Below are 18974 nucleotides of genomic sequence, written 5' to 3'. Positions count from 1 at the left end.
AAAATCGACATAGTAAAAACCCTGATAGGTTACTGCAAGCAAACGCTGTGTCTATTCGATTCCAGGCGTATGTGGGATTGGTGATAATATGAAATGAAATGAAATGAAATGGGGTTTAACGTCCTACTGTTCTGCTCCGAACTGGGCTAATGAATATGGGCATACGCCATAGGCCCTCCGTCCTGCATCACTGACAAGGGGGAACCACGCCGGAAAATCTGAATGAACTTTCTCGGCCAATGCAGGGATCAAACACCCGACATCCAGGCTAGCGAGTCAGCGTCTTACCCACTTAGACACCGTGTCCCCAGATTGGTGATGGGTTTCTAAGATGTATCCTGCCTTAATGAGACAATATATATTTATTTATTTATTATTTCAGGGGGCTATGTTGATGCTGACAATGTTGAGGTAGCAACTCCTACTATACGCCAAGTAAGCTTGCTTTAGCTTTATGCATTGATATTTTAATTTTGAGTTTAATTTACATATACAGACAATGGTCGATATGAATAAACTCCGATATAGAAAGATACTACTGACAATCTATAATATTAGTTATTCGATATACTAGCGGTTTACAAAGAGTTGCACGGGTTGAGCTCTGGACCGAAATTGGTATAAATCCGAAACCGAAAGTGGTAGTGCAACACCACTAGGACCGTGTCACTACCCGGCTAGAGCTCCCCGTATACCACAGCGTGGGGTCATCCAAGTGTAGCCGCCAATCCCAAACAGACAGGCAGAACAACTGAAATCAATTAAGCAAATGAATAATGAAATTTGTTATCCAGTACTTGTACATTTCTATATAAAAACCTACATGTTCCAAGTTTTAGTATCAAGTTATATTTATAGTCGTATATATGTGAACTGTTGACGAATTTTCAAGTAAGAAAACATTTACTACATGCTCCACCCTGCATTAAATAAATCCATACCGCAACAAGGTGACCTAAGTTGGAATAATCAGTTCTTGTACAAACGAGAGTATTCTGTATTCCTGCGCAATTTATACACTTATGCTCTGGGTCGGTACCGTGAAATCATTGGTTTTTGCAAAAGGGTCCTAATGTTCAATAAAATACATCATCATTTAGTTTTCGGTTTTAGTTCCCACTGGAACACAATAACCAAGTGGTCTAAAATAAACTGATATGGAAAAAAACAAATGGTTTTGTCAAATTTAGCGAGAAAGCCAATGAGTTTCCAAGAATGTGCTACCACATATGCATCGTTTCCCATTTTATAATATGGAAAATAGTCCCATAATATAATCCACCCAGGAGAGTATTGCATGCATCGCTGAAACCCTCCACCTCCTATATATTCCTTCTTGGATATAATACTTTCGACATTGCATAATAGGTTTCGATATTTATTAAATTTGAGATTTTACTAAAAGTACAGATTTTGAACTTTATTACATATCTAAGCTTGCCATATGTATATCTAAAGCAACTATAAACTCCCAGATCAAAGTTATTTAGATAAATATATAGGTCTTCTCTAGAGGTAACTTCCTTCCCGTTGTGACAAAACTAAATGCTATGTTACTCAAATGATATCTAAATAAGGATCATAATTTAAATTCATATTGTTTTGTTGGCTTGATAATGAAACGTATGACAGTATTGACATAAACTACAGAAAATAGTAGCATTGTCATATACAAATTTATTGTGCCTTGCCTTTTATAGCATTGGTATAAAGAAAAATATATTGTGCCTTTTATAGGAATGGGTGAATGGCACCCCATATATATATATTGCTCTTTAGATGTATATAGATTATCTGCTATTGATAGAAAAAACACGTTAAGATCACATACAAGTATAATTTTTCCTAGTGCTTATGCTCATTGCTCACATCTACTGGATTATATTTATCTCAATCTGATTAAAACACAGATCCTATTTCATTTCGTTTTTTTATAGTTCAAAATATCGTTTTACTTGTCTTTACTTCACTAGGATCTGGAAGAGTTGTTGTTATATTACCGGCGTTTTGGTTGAAGTGAGGGATAAGCCAATGAAACGGTCTACGGCGACTTCTTGTCGTGCCGTGCACGGAACTGTGGGTAAACCATTAGAAACGTCAACGCTGATTGATTAATCAATGTCTGACGTCATAGGGTCAAAAGCCGCTCGTACGACCCCTGACACGACCTTCAAGCACAACTTGTCAGATCTTCATGTAGTGTGGGCCATCGAAATTATAATAAAACGAAACGAAATATAGATCTGTATTTTAATCAGATTAGTCCAATCTTTTTTATAATATGAATAATTTTGTTACTCTGTGATTATAAAATGTCTAAAAAAATTTCCTAACCACTACCTAAATCTTATTCTATATCAAAACTCTTCCTGAACTATAAATAAACTATACGAGGGTTTAATAAGTTACCGAACGTATGAAAACGATATAGTTTATTCATGAGACAGGCAACACTGATGTGGAAACATTTGAATGATACATATGGTGCAATCCATAAAACATTCGAAAAAAAGTAGGAACACTCCAGACACCGAATAGGAATTCTAGTTATTGATGGTCATGTCAATTTGGTGTTCAAATTACAATGCCAGCTTTTTAAATATTGTCATTTACTTCTAAGGTTATGATGGAATATATTATCAAAGAAACAAGAACAAAATGCATAAGTTTAGGAAGTTTGGAATTTCTTATGGGATCATCAGTAGGTTTAAAACACCAAAACATTTTAAATATTTTTACTGGGGAAGGATATTTTTGAATTGTCAAGCTGAATATTCTGGTTACGTGAAAATGGTTTATTGGTGTTTTGATGTTATGGGTTGAGGGTTGACTCACATATATTTATTCAGCTTCATAAGTTCATAACAGACATTGAATTGTCATACGATTCTATTCCACATATATATATATATATATATATATTTTCTACATGTTTTAAAATCAATTAAAGTTTACATCCCTTATTGAATAATATTTTTTTACAGAATACGGTATGCAATTTTAAGAACCCATATAATAGTTGTAATAATAATTAACTTTTGGAATATAAGAATTCAAATGATAATTTTAACAATAGTTTCTGGAATAATATTTGTAGAAATCTTATTTTATTTTATTTTTATTAATATTTTATACTTTTGTATTTATTAATACAATTTATTCTTTCATTAACAATAGTATTTTGTTATTGATATAACCTTTCCTAAATTACATTTTTATGATATATACAAAATTTATACTTAGTAAAATTGTATAAAAGCACATATATAGTGAAATGTATGTAATTGTATTACCCTAATTTAATGTATATCAAATACTTATTTATTTCGATGCAGACTTTAAATTGTTAAGAAGTTTTCATTTGAAATGAGGAAATGTTGATTTATATGTTATTTGATTGTAGAAAAAATAGAAATGCGTTTATAGATACAATCAAAACATGGACATGTTCTTAAATTGAAATATTTATTGCAGATGATGAACAGCGAAGAGTGCTACATGGTGGCTGATGATTTTGATGAAAATGGGTATGTTGAATTATTATTTAAATACAACCACCTTCAAAATATTATTCACGGTATTTGAACGTAATTTCTCAAAAAATATTTTTTTATTTTGTTGGCCATTTTCTTTTTAAGACTCCAATATTTCGAGTTATCGCCCTTGATACATCTGATTTACGTTAACTATATGATAATATCCAAGTGGTTGTATACGATATCTCCTGCCCGTGTGTTATTAAAAAATCTTTATTTCAGCTGTATATCTTCCAACATTCCAATTATACACACATTAATTAAAAAGAGAGAGAAAAAAGATAGAAAGTCTCACTCTTGGTATTACATTTGTAAGTAAAGACTAGTTTGACCCCAACCCATTTTGTTCATAATTTACACACTAAAACATCATTAAAATTCAATGAGGGAATAACTGGTATATCTGTATTTCTTACTGATGATATTACGCGTCCCATACCTTATTGATATAATTTACCAAAAAGTAAATTTATTTTCCCTTTTTTTATGTCATTTTATGTATTTTATTGATTATTACACGCATTACTACATAATATTGTAATAACACTTTTTTTTATTATTATTTTGTCTTTCATTTTATTCCCCCTTTGGTAAATGATATGTACTTATTCAATTCAATTGGTTTAAAAACAAACTTTATTTAAAATTGAATCAACAAGCATTTCAAATGCCAGAGACACCAGTAAGCAAGAGGTGCGAACAATTTGAATATTTTGAGTATAATAAGCTTGTTGTAAAGTTTGATTGTGTTTGTGTTTGCATAAGAAGGGCCATTTATCAATTTTCTTTCCCCTTTTCGTTTTTTTTCCATTTGCTTTATTGGGGTGACATGTAGGATGCGAAATTTATTATTTCAAAATTGGACTTGATCAAAAAATTATTGTTTAAAGACAATTTAATGAAGTAGGGTTTAATATCCTACTTTTCTGAACCGGGCCAAAAAGTTATAAATTAGGTGTAAGAAATTTAATTTTCCCCTAATTTCCTACCGTTCAACTAGTATAAGATTAACATAACTACTTTCATTATCATATCATTGTGCATGACACGTACCAGTTTGTTGTTTACTTGTTTTCAAATTACTTAATATTCCATGCAAAAATAATGACTATACTGTTTTCGTAATAAAACATTTGTTATCATCAATCTATATTGCTAATCAGGTAGATTTACAGTCTAATTAAATTTTAAAAAGGTGTCGTGGTAGTGTATGAAATTGAAATTTACAATTGTACCTAGTTATTCGGACGAGGCATAAATAAACCATTGATCGTTGGACATTGAGGAAAAATAAGTGCAAACGCATTGCACAAATGACTGGAGTATGGTGTAGACGAGATGCTGAGTTATAAACAAACACGTAATCCCATATTAATTTGTTTACAATGTTGGATTATGGATAACATTTTACGTTCATGTAGCACATAAACGGTTTGTATTTTAATGGTTATCATTATACACGTGAATAACTTTACGGTGTTTGCAGGTGCCTTTGTTTGTGTTTTGTTTTATGCGATTTATAATACTGATCTATGTTGGGGTTTTTTTTTATTTAGAAACACATAAACAGACCATGTAAAAACGTTCACCAGTGTTCAACTGAATCCTTCACTGTTTGATTATAAATACATAACTGATAAGGTATTCTCTTCTTTTATTTTCAGAGGTGGCGTCGATGATGGTAAGTACTTCTTTCAAATTCGATAACATCTTGACGAATCAGTGGTTTAAGGATGGAGGAGGGGGTGTTGGTGGGGGATGGGGTGGGGGATGGGGTGGGGGAGGGGGGCTAGATATGTTGTGGAATTTATGGATAACTAAGACAAGGACTGAACTAGTAACTGGCAAAATTAAAACTAATTATTATTGTCATATTTTGTGTAGTTTTTTCATTCGACAATGTTTATAGGTTAATTTTGGCTTTTTTTCAGGAATGAACAAATCGTTTTAACCAAGAGACAAGAATTTATAACATTTTATATAATTATTGAGAGTAGCATTTCTAACTTGCTTCTTCAATTTAATTCTGTGACGAGGGTTAGAGATTTAAAAAAAATGAAAACAAAAATGTCCAATTGACATTATTCTGACTTGCCAATATCATGGATATCATCCATTGAGTTAGTGGTAAATAGAGATTGTTGAGGGATTATAATAATTTATCCACCCCTTTGTAAATTATAATTTAGCGGTATATTAAATTAAGGTTATAACACCTGGTCTATTGAATATAGCCAAGTCACTAATTACCATATATAATTAATTTGTAATGAATAAACAGTCACTTTAATTAGCAAAATTGTATTATCATGGATTAATGGGATAACACATTATATTTAGGATGTATAGTGAAATACAGTATTAATAGTAGTTGTAATATCTAATGTCTAGGTAACACAACTTGAACAGATGCTGTAACAAAATTAACTCATCACTGTGGCAGGGGTAGTTTCAAACACATAACGGCATTAATGTTTTTTGAAGCTTATTAACCTATAGATACATTTTGACTAAACCATGATCCTTAACATGTCATGTGAGAATTTTGAAATAATATCATTATTTGTTCATTTTAATGTTCATGACAATGTATCATCTTATTCCAACAATTTATGTTTTCAGAACTGTACGAAGAAGTATAAAGGAAAGATTCCATTGGTGCTATAGAATAATGCTTTGTTAATATAATGATAATAATAATAACAATTCATGTTTTAACTAATTTTAAATCAGTATTATTTATATTCATTGTATATATGGATCATGTATAGCTTAACTCATCTCTTTGTGGTGCTCCATGGGACATTGTTTTCCTATTTAACTGTCATAAAATCCATCTAAGTGGCTATTTCCGCAATGTAACTAAGAATCACGTAACTAAGAATTATAGTTACAGCTAAAGCACGAAGTTTTTATATATTGTCTCAATGTATTATATTGTAATAGGTTAGTTTAGTTTAATCAGTAGTTGAATGTCGGCATGTGAGGTTAGACACAATAATGAATGGATATCCACTGTTGATGAAACCCCAAGGTTCTGGTTTCATATTGAATTCGACACCTGTCCAATTGACACACCAAAGCCTGACAGTATGATTAATTATTTCTATACTCGAAATATCGAAATTTTATTAATTAATTTTACAATAACTATAGTTTTAATATGTGTTAATAATGATTTTAATTTAAGGTAAATCATTATGATTCAAATTGTGTAGTGTTAATTCTATACAGCCAATGTCAAGCTTATCATAAACAACATATAGCAGTCTCACAGATTTAATTAAAATTGATTTATGATTTATTTAATGAATTCATAGTGCTAATTATTTATTTATGCTACAGATATATAGAATAAAAATGTCATTCGCTTTTCGCTTCTCCTTTTGTTGAACATTTCGCTGGAAGAGAATATAGAATTGCTTTTTTGTAGATAAAATTTTATACTGAAAAATTGTGTACATGCATATGGCTTACATTTGATTCAAAGTCTCACTTTCATAATCTTTTTGTGTTCAATGAATATTGTAAATAATGTTTATAAAACTCAAAATATGTGTATGTTTAATATTGCACCTATCTAGTATGCTAATAAACAATAAATCTATAAAATACATTTTTTTAATAAATGGTGCCGCAGTGGTTGTAGCTCAGTTCTCAATTTTCTAGGGTGGCGGCCTGAGGGGCTGACAATCGAAGTGTGTCTAGTTCTTCGGATGGAAGATAAAACCGTTTTTTTGATTGACATTGCACGTAAAATATCCCATGGCAGATGGAATTCGATGAAGAGTAGGCAACATTCGAGCATTCGCATTGCACATTAAACCAATGAAACGAAATCAGTTAGTCGACAAAATTAAACTTAAACCCCTATTCTTTAATAAATGGGTAACTTAAAGTATTGCAGTTTATGTCATAAGATCGTTGTTGGATCCACAGAGACGATAAAACAGACTCGGAATGACACATTGCAGTGGCCGTTTTCATTTGTCTATGTTTGTGGAGCGCGTCTACTGTGCTTATTATTATGAGTGTAGTGATAATTTCAAGTAATCTACCTATTGACTGTATATGGACCAACTTTCTCGCACTAGGGTAGTTATTTAAATGCAGGTTGTTCACGAACATTGCATACAAAAAGCGCGATTTTACAGGCGTATATTCCATTATACGCAAATTATCAATGTTCCGGATTGGACACCCTTGTCAGTGATGCAGGACAGAGGGCCTGACCAGGGACAGCGTAACTATAGTCGTTAGAACGAAAAACATTGACGTGCAAGTAGAAGAACCCTTGGTAGTTGGAATTTGATATAAGAGTAGACCGTAGCGCCGTTGTATGGCGTATGTCCGTTTAATTAGCCCAGTCGGAGTAGTACGTTAAACCCCATTTCATTTCATTTATTTGCCCAAGAGATCTTCTAAAAGTACGCCACGATTCAGCTGCTGAATTTTGTATGAGGTGAATCAAATACTTTCAACTGTCTTTTCACGCTCAGTTTTCTTGCTGTTTAACCACTTTTCAGGCAACGAAGTCAACCCAAAACACAACACCCATCGCTGATAAAAGATTACATTTATTGCTGATCTTTTATTTCTTGTAAAAGAAAAGGAAATAAATTACCAGTTTCCCGTGTCTTTCAATTCTTGTATATAATTAAAAATTATTTGAATTTTCCAGTAATTCATGCCATGTCCATAATGATTTCCGTCAAAACTCATCATACCTTCGGTCATATTATAACTATTAAAAATTGGAATTTTCAGAGGAGATAAAAAGTCTGCTATTTCTTTTATAAATTTAAGAACAGATGGCTTAGCCTGTGATTGCATATTGCCGTTCTTTAAGATTCCTGGAGAATGAGGCGAGGCCCATAGAAATTTAGGCCATTTGCTTTTTTTTACGCCGTCTAGTGCAGGCTTGATATAACCATCTCGAATTGTGGGGAGATGGAAGCTGTTGTGAAGACCTATCCCAAAAATAACTAAAGATTTGGGTTTGTTCACAAGAGTTGCTACCATAGAAGAAAATGATTTCCCATGATAAGCTGACATGTGTGTATCATGTTTTAATCTCAATTTGCCACCACATAAATCTTCTGTACTGTAATCGAGGTTTAGTCGACACGCCATCTCTGTAAACATATACATACCAGTACATTTATCGTGTATATCTGAAATAACAATAAACAAACGTATTATATTATTCAACTATTATCCTTACATTTTATTTGGCACCTTTACATTTATTAGCAAGGAATTTAATTCGCTCTTCATCCCCTGATAAATAACTAAGGGGCAAATACAACAAACATTCACATTTACAAACCAGATTGCACTCGGGTAATTGAATATGTGCGGTTGGCATGAGTATAAGAAACCAAACCACAAGCGCCTATTTTCATGAAGAATGCGGTGTGAACGCACCTTACAGACGTGATAGTATCTGAAACATTCCATACCTAGTTGCACCGGTTAAAATATTGCAATGATGTTGGAAATGGATGTAGTTTTATACAATATTTCGGTTACATGGGCATCTGAAAATTTGAACTTACCTTTTCCTACCCGCTTTCTTAAAGCTCCATCATACGTATTATTACGAAGAAACAAAAGTAATTCTGTATATATGTGGCGAATATAAGAATCACCACTTAAATAGATGGCAGCTCCGTCTAGTAGTTCACACGCCTCAGAGTGATTAAATTTCTTTATCTTGCATCGTTGATCGTATGGTATCCATTCAGAATATTCCGCATGAGGTGGTTGTCGCATATCAAAACAATTGTCACACTTACATTCCTGTATAGATTTTTGAACACATTTATTATTAAAACAACACGGGGTCGGACCATAAGGATCACACAATGCACGAAACCAGGTTATTGTTGGACTTAAATGGGTGGGAAAACTCGTATTTCCACATATGAAATCATTTCTTTGAAGAGATATTGGTAATCCATGTTGTGTTCTCGCAGTTTGTAGAAATGTCCTCATTTCCGTTGTTTGTCCTGGTGTCAAAGGGTTAAGTTTCCACCAACCATAAGCCATGCCACGTAAGATATCTGGACATTCAGGGTGATTGTTCAATGAAGTTGTTGCATTTTTCTTGCTGAGGATGTGATGTGATTCGTCGGTATGTGATGAGGCTAGTTGTATATCGTTTTGGTGTTTCCATATTAAAAATAACGATCCACAAAACAGGAATATGATAAAGAATTTACATTGGTTAACTGCTTTCGCCATTTGTGTTTATATCTAAAGATAAAGTTGCTATATAATATATTTTTGACGACATACAAAATTTAATGTTAACTCTTTTTAGAATCCCAATCTTTATTTGCTAAATATTTTGTTCCGTTGTGAATGGCGCCGTACGCTAGTGGTGCTAGGATGAGTGGTTATCAACCCCGGGTGCAGCTTGGGGCGGTGGCAGGATCTAATAATTTCCAAATTTATGACGTTATTTATAACACCATTATTTTCTTTTCTTTTGATAATATTGTTTTACATCTCAAAACTCAAATCAGTAGGCCCACGTTAAATTTAATTATGCTCATATAATACAAGAATATAATTAGAAAAATTACAGATTGCACTGATCAATTATATTCAAAAATTTATTTTATTGAAAGCAATTATAATATCAATTAAAGAATTTAAAATGGTGCCATTTTCAAAGTCCAAGTTTAAAGGGGCCATATGAGAGATTAGATAAAGAGCTGACAGTTCTCACAATAATAGTTAAAAACTAGATAATGTAAGGGAATTTGCTGAAAATTTCAGTCAAATTGATCCACTCTGAACCGAGAATTTAGCGATTCAATTTTGGACCTAGCCTCGATCATCGTTACTAAAGTCGGTATGATAAAAGCATAGTCTCGATTATCCATTTTTATACGCCCACATTGAAATGTGGTTGTATATTGTCGTCGTCCCCGTCCGTCCTTCCGTCGGTCCGTCGGTACGGCGGTCCGGCGTCCACAATTGCTTGTGGACGCTCTAGAAGCTAAAGTTAATATCTGATTGACTTTAAATTTAAACAAACTGTTTAAGGTCTTGAGACGAAGAAACCTATTGATTTTCAGCGATTTCCGATAATTACTGCCAGAGTTATGGCCCTTGATCACTTTGAAAAATCTTGTGGACGCTTTAGAGGCCAAAGTTAATATCCAATTGACCTTAAATTTATACACAGTGTTTGAGGTTATGAGACGAAGATGCGTATTGATTTTCAATGATTTCCGATAATTACTGCCAGAGTTATGGCCCTTGATCACTTCAAAAAATCTTGTGGACGCTCTAAAGGCCAAAGTTAATATCCGATTGAGTTTAAATTTATACATAGTGTTTGAGGTCATGAGACGAAGATTCCTATTGATTTTCAACGATTTCCGATAATTACTGCCAAAGTTATGTCCCTTGATCACTTTGCAAAATCTTGTGACGCTCTAAAGGCTAAAGTTATCATCCGATTGACTTCAGATTGATACACAGATTTTAAGATCTTGAGACGAACAAGTATATTGATTTTCAAAGAATTTTTATGACTTGAACAGTTAAATCCATGATATTAAAAGCTTTGCATACAAAACGTTAGCATGGGGCAGAACTTTATAAAAACCAAACAAATTCTAATAGTTTTCTGATAAATTCTTCGTGAGTTGTTGCTCTTAATCAGATTTTAGTGTATTATAAATGTTTCATTACCGAAAAAAGTAAAAATATGCGACAACCCTAATTGTTGACTGCCCGGACGATTTAGTTGCTGTGGGCGTATGTTTCGTTGCCTGGCAATCTATCTTTCGATTTAATCATAAATGAGCGTTGAGTAGTAGATCGGATTATAAGCCAGTAAATATCTCAGGCTATCGATGACACCGAGGGTTGATTATGGTCTAGATAAGTTAATTTTGTCTAATTAATAATTTAGAAAACATTTCAGGCCTAAAGAAAGACCTGCAATAGGCAGATTTAGCTCTTGCATAATGTATGTTTGACAATTTTTGCAGCGACACATGTTTTATATTAACAAGTATATAAACAAATACTTAAAGGAGCTAAGTCGCTAATATTTGGGACCTAGAAATTGACACAAATGCGTCACAACGCATATAATAATGTAATATGAATGTATATAAACTGATTTACATTCAATCATTTCTGTTTTTACTGTAATTTCTAATCAGATAAGTTCGGCGAAATACGCCAGAAATCTCAATCGAATGGCTATTTCTAGCGTCTGGTTATACCAGTCTACACCGAAATTATTTATTGCGCATGCTCTCCAGATAAGAATATAGCGTCACCGTTTGACATGACTTATGGAATATGTCTAGCCTCGTTCTTCGAGCCCCTTGTTACAAATGACGGCTGAAACGCATTATGGTACACGATTCGTGTACCAATGGTAAAATGTTTATTTTGTCTTAAATATTGGATATCAGAAGCCCACCTTTTTCCGGTAAGATCACAACATCAATGTTGATTTAAATAGACAAATAATTTGTGTCTTCAATGTCGAAGAATTTGGATGATACTGAGTTAGAGAATTAGCTACTTTAAAGTGAGTTTAATTGTTGTGATACGAAAGTTATTTGTGTCTCAAACAAATAGCGCAAAAATTATATCCAAACCCATTGATATATTAGAATTCTTGATGCGGAGACTCGTTGATTAAACTAAAATATTATAGCTTTTTATGTACACGGATAATTTTCAAATAACTTTTAAATCTTGAAAATGAAAAAAAATAAAGTACCTGTTCTGTGATCTGTATTCAGAATTTAACTGGATATCTATCTCTATTATAGCGGTTTTCTCTCGGTATAGCTTTTCTAAATACTTTTGCTGTATCACGTGTGTCATTGATCATTTTATTTCGAACCAATGAATAAAAAGTAAATCATCAATTATTTGAATAACAGATGTTATTGATCCTCTGCGTGGACGGATATTTGATTGCATGCAGAATTATATGCTTGGGGGTCTTGTGTTTAGATACACCAAAAACAATTTTTTATAATCAACTGAGATACATTCACTTAAAGATGCATTATGTAAAATGAAGATAAAGAGTTGACAGTTCTCGCTATAAAAGTAAAAAAAAACGATAATGAAAAGGGCATATGTTGAAAATTTCAGTCAAATTACTTCATTCTGGGCGGAGTTGTTGCCGTTTGAAGAACAGTGTAGCCTAATAAACAAAGTCTTGATTATCTTTTTTTTAAATTAAATCATTAACTGCAAATCGTGTTTAAATCCGTTGAAAATCAAATCAATTATTGAAATAAAATCAAACGATATGTTAGTCCCGAAATGACCTAGTTTGTTTCGAGTGGACATTAAACCCCATTTCTCTCTCTCTCTCTCTCTTTATTTATAGGTCAATGCCTTGATGGAGTTCGAAGATGAGCATTTTCTGCTTAGGGTAAGCAGAGATAATCAATTTGATTTGTTGATGCTTTGGGACTCGATAACTATAGTTTTAATTAAGTGAGAGTGATGAAACTTGGTGTGTAGTTTCATTAATTGATTTAGCCTGAAAATGTTAAATTGGCTTGATGTGATCATAAGTAGCATCAGGCATCCAAAGTTGGAAATTTAATGAAAATAATGGACTCTTTTATGTTGACAAAAAACCTACTAGTATTCATGTAATATGCTTATTCTGCGCCAGCGCTTCCATATGCCAAAATAAATGTTAGAAACCTATTTTGACACAATTAAAATAAAAGCACATCCTTTCCGTTAGATTGGTATTGGTGCTCGGAGCAGGACGTTAAGCCCATTTCATTTCGATAGGCTGTCGTTAAATTTCTCTGGACTACAAATTATCTTTTTACGTCCACTTGCAGTCGTTCACTTGCAAGTGGACGTAAAAAATAATTCAAAGTCCCCACGTACATTGCTGAGGAAAGGAATAGTATGGAAGACCATTGGGGTCAATCAAATGAATAAAAAATATTCTGATTATCTTGTAATTACAACATAGCTATCTTGTAATTATAACAAAGCTATCTTGTAATTACAAGATAACACCCGAAGTGACCTGGTTTGTGCCGAGTGGACGTTAAAGACCACATAAGATTAAAAATCTTAATTGAATGTACTTATAGCCAATGGTTACTATATCCATTTTACGGCAAGTTCAAACCAATCTGATTAAAATTAACTCAGCTATTGAGGTTTAAGTATCCGAAAGCCAAAAACGGTTTTCAAATTTTCAATTACAACCTTAATCCGGTTGATTGGCTGGTGACGTCACAGACACTACACATACTATATACAATACACACCACCAGTTGACAAGTGTGTACGTGTCGGTCCAATTAACATATGACTGGCATAATCATAATCACCGAATTATCGTCTTTTGTGTTATAGATAGACATTTGTGATTTGAATATTTTAGAGTGAATTTAAAGGCTCAATACCACTCTTGTTGTAACAGAATAATATATCACAATCTTTATTCTGGTCAACAAACTGTACTATTTTACAGTATTCCAATTAATTGATGATAAAAATTTCATCTTAACACACCTAATTTAAAAAATTGGAAAAATTCAACTAAATGATTTGAAAAGCCTAACGTAAACTTTTTCAAATGTGACTTGGATTTAAAACTATTTTCGAACCCTCTGGACAAGTAAAATATGATGTAATAGATAATTTACACAACAGGTAGGACACTTAAACATCTAATACTTAGAATAAGGCTAATATTTATTTACTGGAGCCAGCAAGAGTGTTATTATCCCTTTAAAATGCCGTAGATCCATTTAAGGTGCCATTGTTTAAATAGGCCCCGTGACAACTTACGACGACCTAAGCAATTAGCGCATTTACCAGTAATTTGGATAACCCCGTAATACTTGATATCCCGAACTATTCTTTATAATGTTGTTTAAACGCCAGTCAATAAATAATACGAGGCTACTTGATTACAAAAACACCGGTGAGCAATAATTATTGGGTAAATAATAAGTATAAACAACTGATGAGTAAAACTTAATTATTTTATACAATTAATATGTGTGTGTACGATTCTACCATTAGTTCATTCCTGATGGGTACTACACACACGTTCCACCTACAGTGATGTCTTTGATCTGGCCGGCGTAAAAAAAGATAATTACCTAATCAGCATTCCTAATCCCACTAACAATCACTGCTAACACCGAGATGTAAAATTAATTTATGACCCCAAGTCGGATTGATTAATTAATGACAGATATTAACGACATTACTTGCCATATTATTATCAATACACAAAGATATTTAGATGACCCTTCTCAATCTGTCTGTTATTCCATTTAGATGGTTACCAACAAAATTTATTTGTACTGTTAATCCTAAAGTATATTGAGATATTTTTCGTATTTCATTTTTACGGTCTATTTCAGAGTAATGAAGTCAAATCCGCCGTACGATGATAACGGATCGTCATTTACAAATCGCTTTTCAATCATGTTTGACTTTTATGATACATTTTGCACGATCACATCTTTTTACTCCTGTACTCTTTTACTCGGGGAAATTAGAACCACATACTCTTTTGACGAAAATGTATCTCGAATCGATTGGACTGTATACACGATGTTAGAGGGTATTAAAATTGCTGTCGTGAGAAACGAGAGCGACCGTACATTATGAAACAAATTCTAAATTGGATCTTAAATTAAAATGAATAACAAAACAAATTATTCCGTAGTCAATTGTTTTATTTAATTAGGGGAATTAAGGAATCAGTCAGGCGTTAATGAATACACACGCCGGCTGTAATAGGTAATTAAGGAATAAACATTCCGAATATGCATTCGGTCACGGTGACGTCACTGGCGTCTGAGGGGATTAAGAGTATTTTCGATAATTGGCAAAGTCGTTTTTACGGGAGGTCTATTTTTACGACTTTGAATGAAGATATCTGAATTAATTTCAATCAGATTGGTGTGAACTTGCCGTAAAGTTGATATAGTAACCATTGGCTACGCATATCGAAAAGTTCCCAAGCCCATCTTATGTGCACTGGTTAGATTATGGTAGTGAGTGTCCTGATGTATTTGTATGAAATAAAAAATAACAAATAAATGTTATTATATGATGCCCACAGAGATAACAACAGAGAACAAATTTCAACGTATTTTTCTTAAAACTTAAGAATCTCAGATTCGTCGGTTCGTGAGACACGTGACGATTTTTGGCCGTTTTTGTTTTCGTTCATTTTGACTTTGAACAGATTTTAATTTTCTGTTGAAATGGAAAAAAATCGCTAAAATGATAACAATGCGTGTATGAAGTTGGTGAGAGTATGAAGTTAATAAGAGTGTGAACTTTATGATTTTAATGGAGGCATGAAAATAACGAATGATATTAATGGAAGCATGACATGAATGTGCCGATTCTGTAACATAAAATGAAGTACGGTGTTGGCCTAGCTATTCGATAAATCAGTGTATGGCGACCTTGAAATAAATTACTCATATGGCGACCTTGAAATAAATTACTCATGGCCTTCTCCGTATCTTCTTTTTTTCATTTGATTGACCCTAATGGTTTTCCGTAGAATAGAGATACGATTTTGATATTCTTGATTCCGTTTAGCTAGTTTTGGGTTATTGCTTATCTCTGTGTGGATTAACATTTTTAAATAAATTGTTCATGATATTGGTTAAGGATGCAGAATACAACGACGTTGTTTCCACTTGTCAATGTTACATGATGGAGGGCCTAGCAAGGACAGCGTCTAGTCGTTCGGGTGATACAAAAAACCGAGATCCCGCGTACATATTCGAAATAAGAGAAGACCGTAGCGCCGCTGTCCGAGCAAAATTTCCCCCATAGAACACTGGATTGCGTATACCTGTCTCCATAAACCTGGGTGGAGCAAAGAGTACTAGCCGAATAAAAAATACCACCACATAGACTATTACCTCATTGTTGTGAAAAACTGACGGAATACTTCAGTAATGTAAAAAAAAATTCTCCCTCTCCAATGAGAAGCTGCCAGATACGAAAAATAAATAGTCTTGCTCCAAATGTTTTAATTTGAAAGATGGGGTTTAAAGGGACAATAACACTCTTGCTGGCTTGAAAGCTCCAGAAAATAAATAATATCTCTATCTAAGTACTAGATGTTTAAGTGTCCTACCTGTTGTGTAAATTATCCATTACATCCTATTTTACTTGTCCAGATGGTTCGAAAATATTTTTAAATCGAAGTTTCATTTGAAAAGGTTTACGTTAGACGTTTCAAACCATTATGTTGAATTTTTCAAAATTTTTAAATAAGGTGTGTTAAGATGAAATCTGTATCATCAATTAATTGAAATATTCTAAAATAGTACAATTTGTTGACCAGAATAAAGATTGGGACATATTATTCAGTTACAACAAGAGTGGTATTTAGCCTTTAACGTCCACCCGAGTCAAACTAGGTCATTTCGGGATTAACTTATGGTTCAATTTTATTTCAATAATTTGCCTGCGCGTAGGGGTCTTTAGCGTGGGAGGAAATGGAGAACCCGGAGAAAAACCATGGGGTTGGACAGGCGACTCTACCCCTTGTCACGTACAACCGGGGAATCGAGACCACGCCAGTTGACTCAATGACAGACCTTATGATACAGCGCGCACGTGCTAAGCATTCGGCACACTGTATGGCATATGCCTGGTGCAGAAAAGTAGGACGTTAAATCAATTTCATTTCATTTCATTTCTCGACACAGCCTTCTTCTATAGCATATTGGGTCATAAAACGGCGGGTACGGTGAGGATCCCAAGATAGTCAAGTAATGTGTTTTGAATCTATGAAATTCTTGACCACCTGCCGCCCCTGATTGCAGTACAAGGCTTAATTTTCAGTAGTATGTTTACATACAGTATATTAATTGATTATCTTTTTTTATAGTACTTATAATTTGATTCTGCATTCACAATGGAATCGCATTTCTATGGTGGCTGATAGTGGCCATGTTAAATCTCGCCTTTTTCATAACGCGACAACACGACATCACGACAGTATTGACGCAATCACACGACACTTTACTCTGTCGTAATATCGTGTTATTTTTGTCGTAACATCGAGATGTCGGCCTAGTCTCTTTCTAAAAGTCACAAAAATACAGCTGTACTCATTGCATCATATACGTAGCAGATTAGATAAATATAAATAAGACTCGTGCAAAAGAGATAATAGGAAAACGTTGATTAATAATTTGTTTCCTCAAAATAATGAAACATTCTGCGTCCAAACGTGAATTATATTTGGTATTATATTTAAAAAATCTAGCATTACAAATGCAGGACCAGAGTGAGTTAACTATGTTAATTCCTTGAATAAGAAGTGGTGTCGGAGGTATCGAACGAGTAAGCATACATTGCCTCGTGTACGACACCCACCAATACTTATAGATGACTAGAGCGACAGTTTAGAAGGGATTTCAGAAGATTTCACATTTGTTTTATTACAGGGTAGGAAGAGAATTATAGAAAGCCTCAAATTGAGCCACAATCTTTAAAATTAGCGCATTGGTGTAGCACGCCACCCGAATAGTTGCAGGAGAGGGGTTTTTTTTATAAGGTGCAGAAAACGATTCGCAGCTGTTATTGACATTATCGCATATTCATCCGTTTGGCATCACTAATGGAATCTAGGACTAGATGATTAAAAATAGGCCCAGTATTGCCTTCAACTATGAACACACTCTAAAAGTCCCATACGCCCCCCCCCACCACCTCCGTCTCTTATTTTGTTTTACAAATAATTTCGGAATCAATAAAATGGTATCAATGACGTTTGATACGACTGGAAAATAATATGTCTAAAATGATTAAACAACATAGGGTACTTGAAAAAAGGGAAGCAACCGATCGAATAAAAAAAGATTCAAAGCGCGTTTCAATATGACAGAAGTGGTTCGGGCATGCATTTACATCAGAGAGTGTCATACTTTCTTTGAAAGTAATGATCGTGCCAAATTTGATCCATTCGGAGCGCAGGGGCCAAGTGAAGGGGACGCAGTTCTTTTGTGCCCCTAGAGTGTTTGCGCCCCCCTCGCAAATAAAAAACCCCATCGAAATCGGATCAATATTGTGAGCCCTAGAGGGTCCACAACCTTGATATACCAGATGTTTACACTATTTGCGTAGACGGGGGCCATTTTGTCTGGCAGTTTTGTTCCGATTTTCATGAAATTCGAACTCAACCAACAATACGGTGTAACTGTGACATATTCGAACGTTTTTAAAATCAGATAATAATTGTGACCTCTTGAGGCTAAAAACGCATTTTTCGTACAATCAGGGGACATTATTCAGGAAGTTACGGTCTGATACGATTTTCACGAAATTTGAACTCAACCATCATTAATGTGTAACGGTGATATATTCACACGGTTTTTTAAATCGGATAATAATTGTGACCTCTAGAGTGAC

General features: G+C 33.7%; 1 protein-coding gene across 1 annotated transcript; it reads right to left on the bottom strand.

Annotated features, from left to right (window-relative positions):
• Positions 1–8156: 8156 nt before the first annotated feature.
• Positions 8157–12332, bottom strand: LOC126817896 (uncharacterized). Its single transcript, XM_050545068.2, has 3 exons — positions 12298–12332; positions 9095–9794; positions 8157–8710 (listed from the first exon to the last, which is right to left on the bottom strand). Exons 2-3 carry the CDS (start codon positions 9780–9782, stop codon positions 8157–8159), a joined length of 1242 nt encoding a protein of 413 aa, XP_050401025.1. The 5' UTR covers positions 9783–9794; positions 12298–12332.
• Positions 12333–18974: the final 6642 nt, after the last annotated feature.

Source organism: Patella vulgata, chromosome 4 (assembly GCF_932274485.2).
Source record: "Patella vulgata chromosome 4, xgPatVulg1.2, whole genome shotgun sequence".
NCBI lineage: Eukaryota > Metazoa > Mollusca > Gastropoda > Patellidae > Patella > Patella vulgata.
This window is presented reverse-complemented; position numbering and strand designations above follow the sequence as displayed.

Bases quoted from the DNA above. Each gene is read 5' to 3' on its own strand.
- LOC126817896 (XM_050545068.2), bottom strand. From the start codon at position 9,782: ATGGCGAAAGCAGTTAACCAATGTAAATTCTTTATCATATTCCTGTTT. The intron at 8,711-9,094 runs GTAAGTTCAAAT...TTGTTATTTCAG, and splicing joins AAGAAAGCGGGTAGGAAAAG to ATATACACGATAAATGTACT.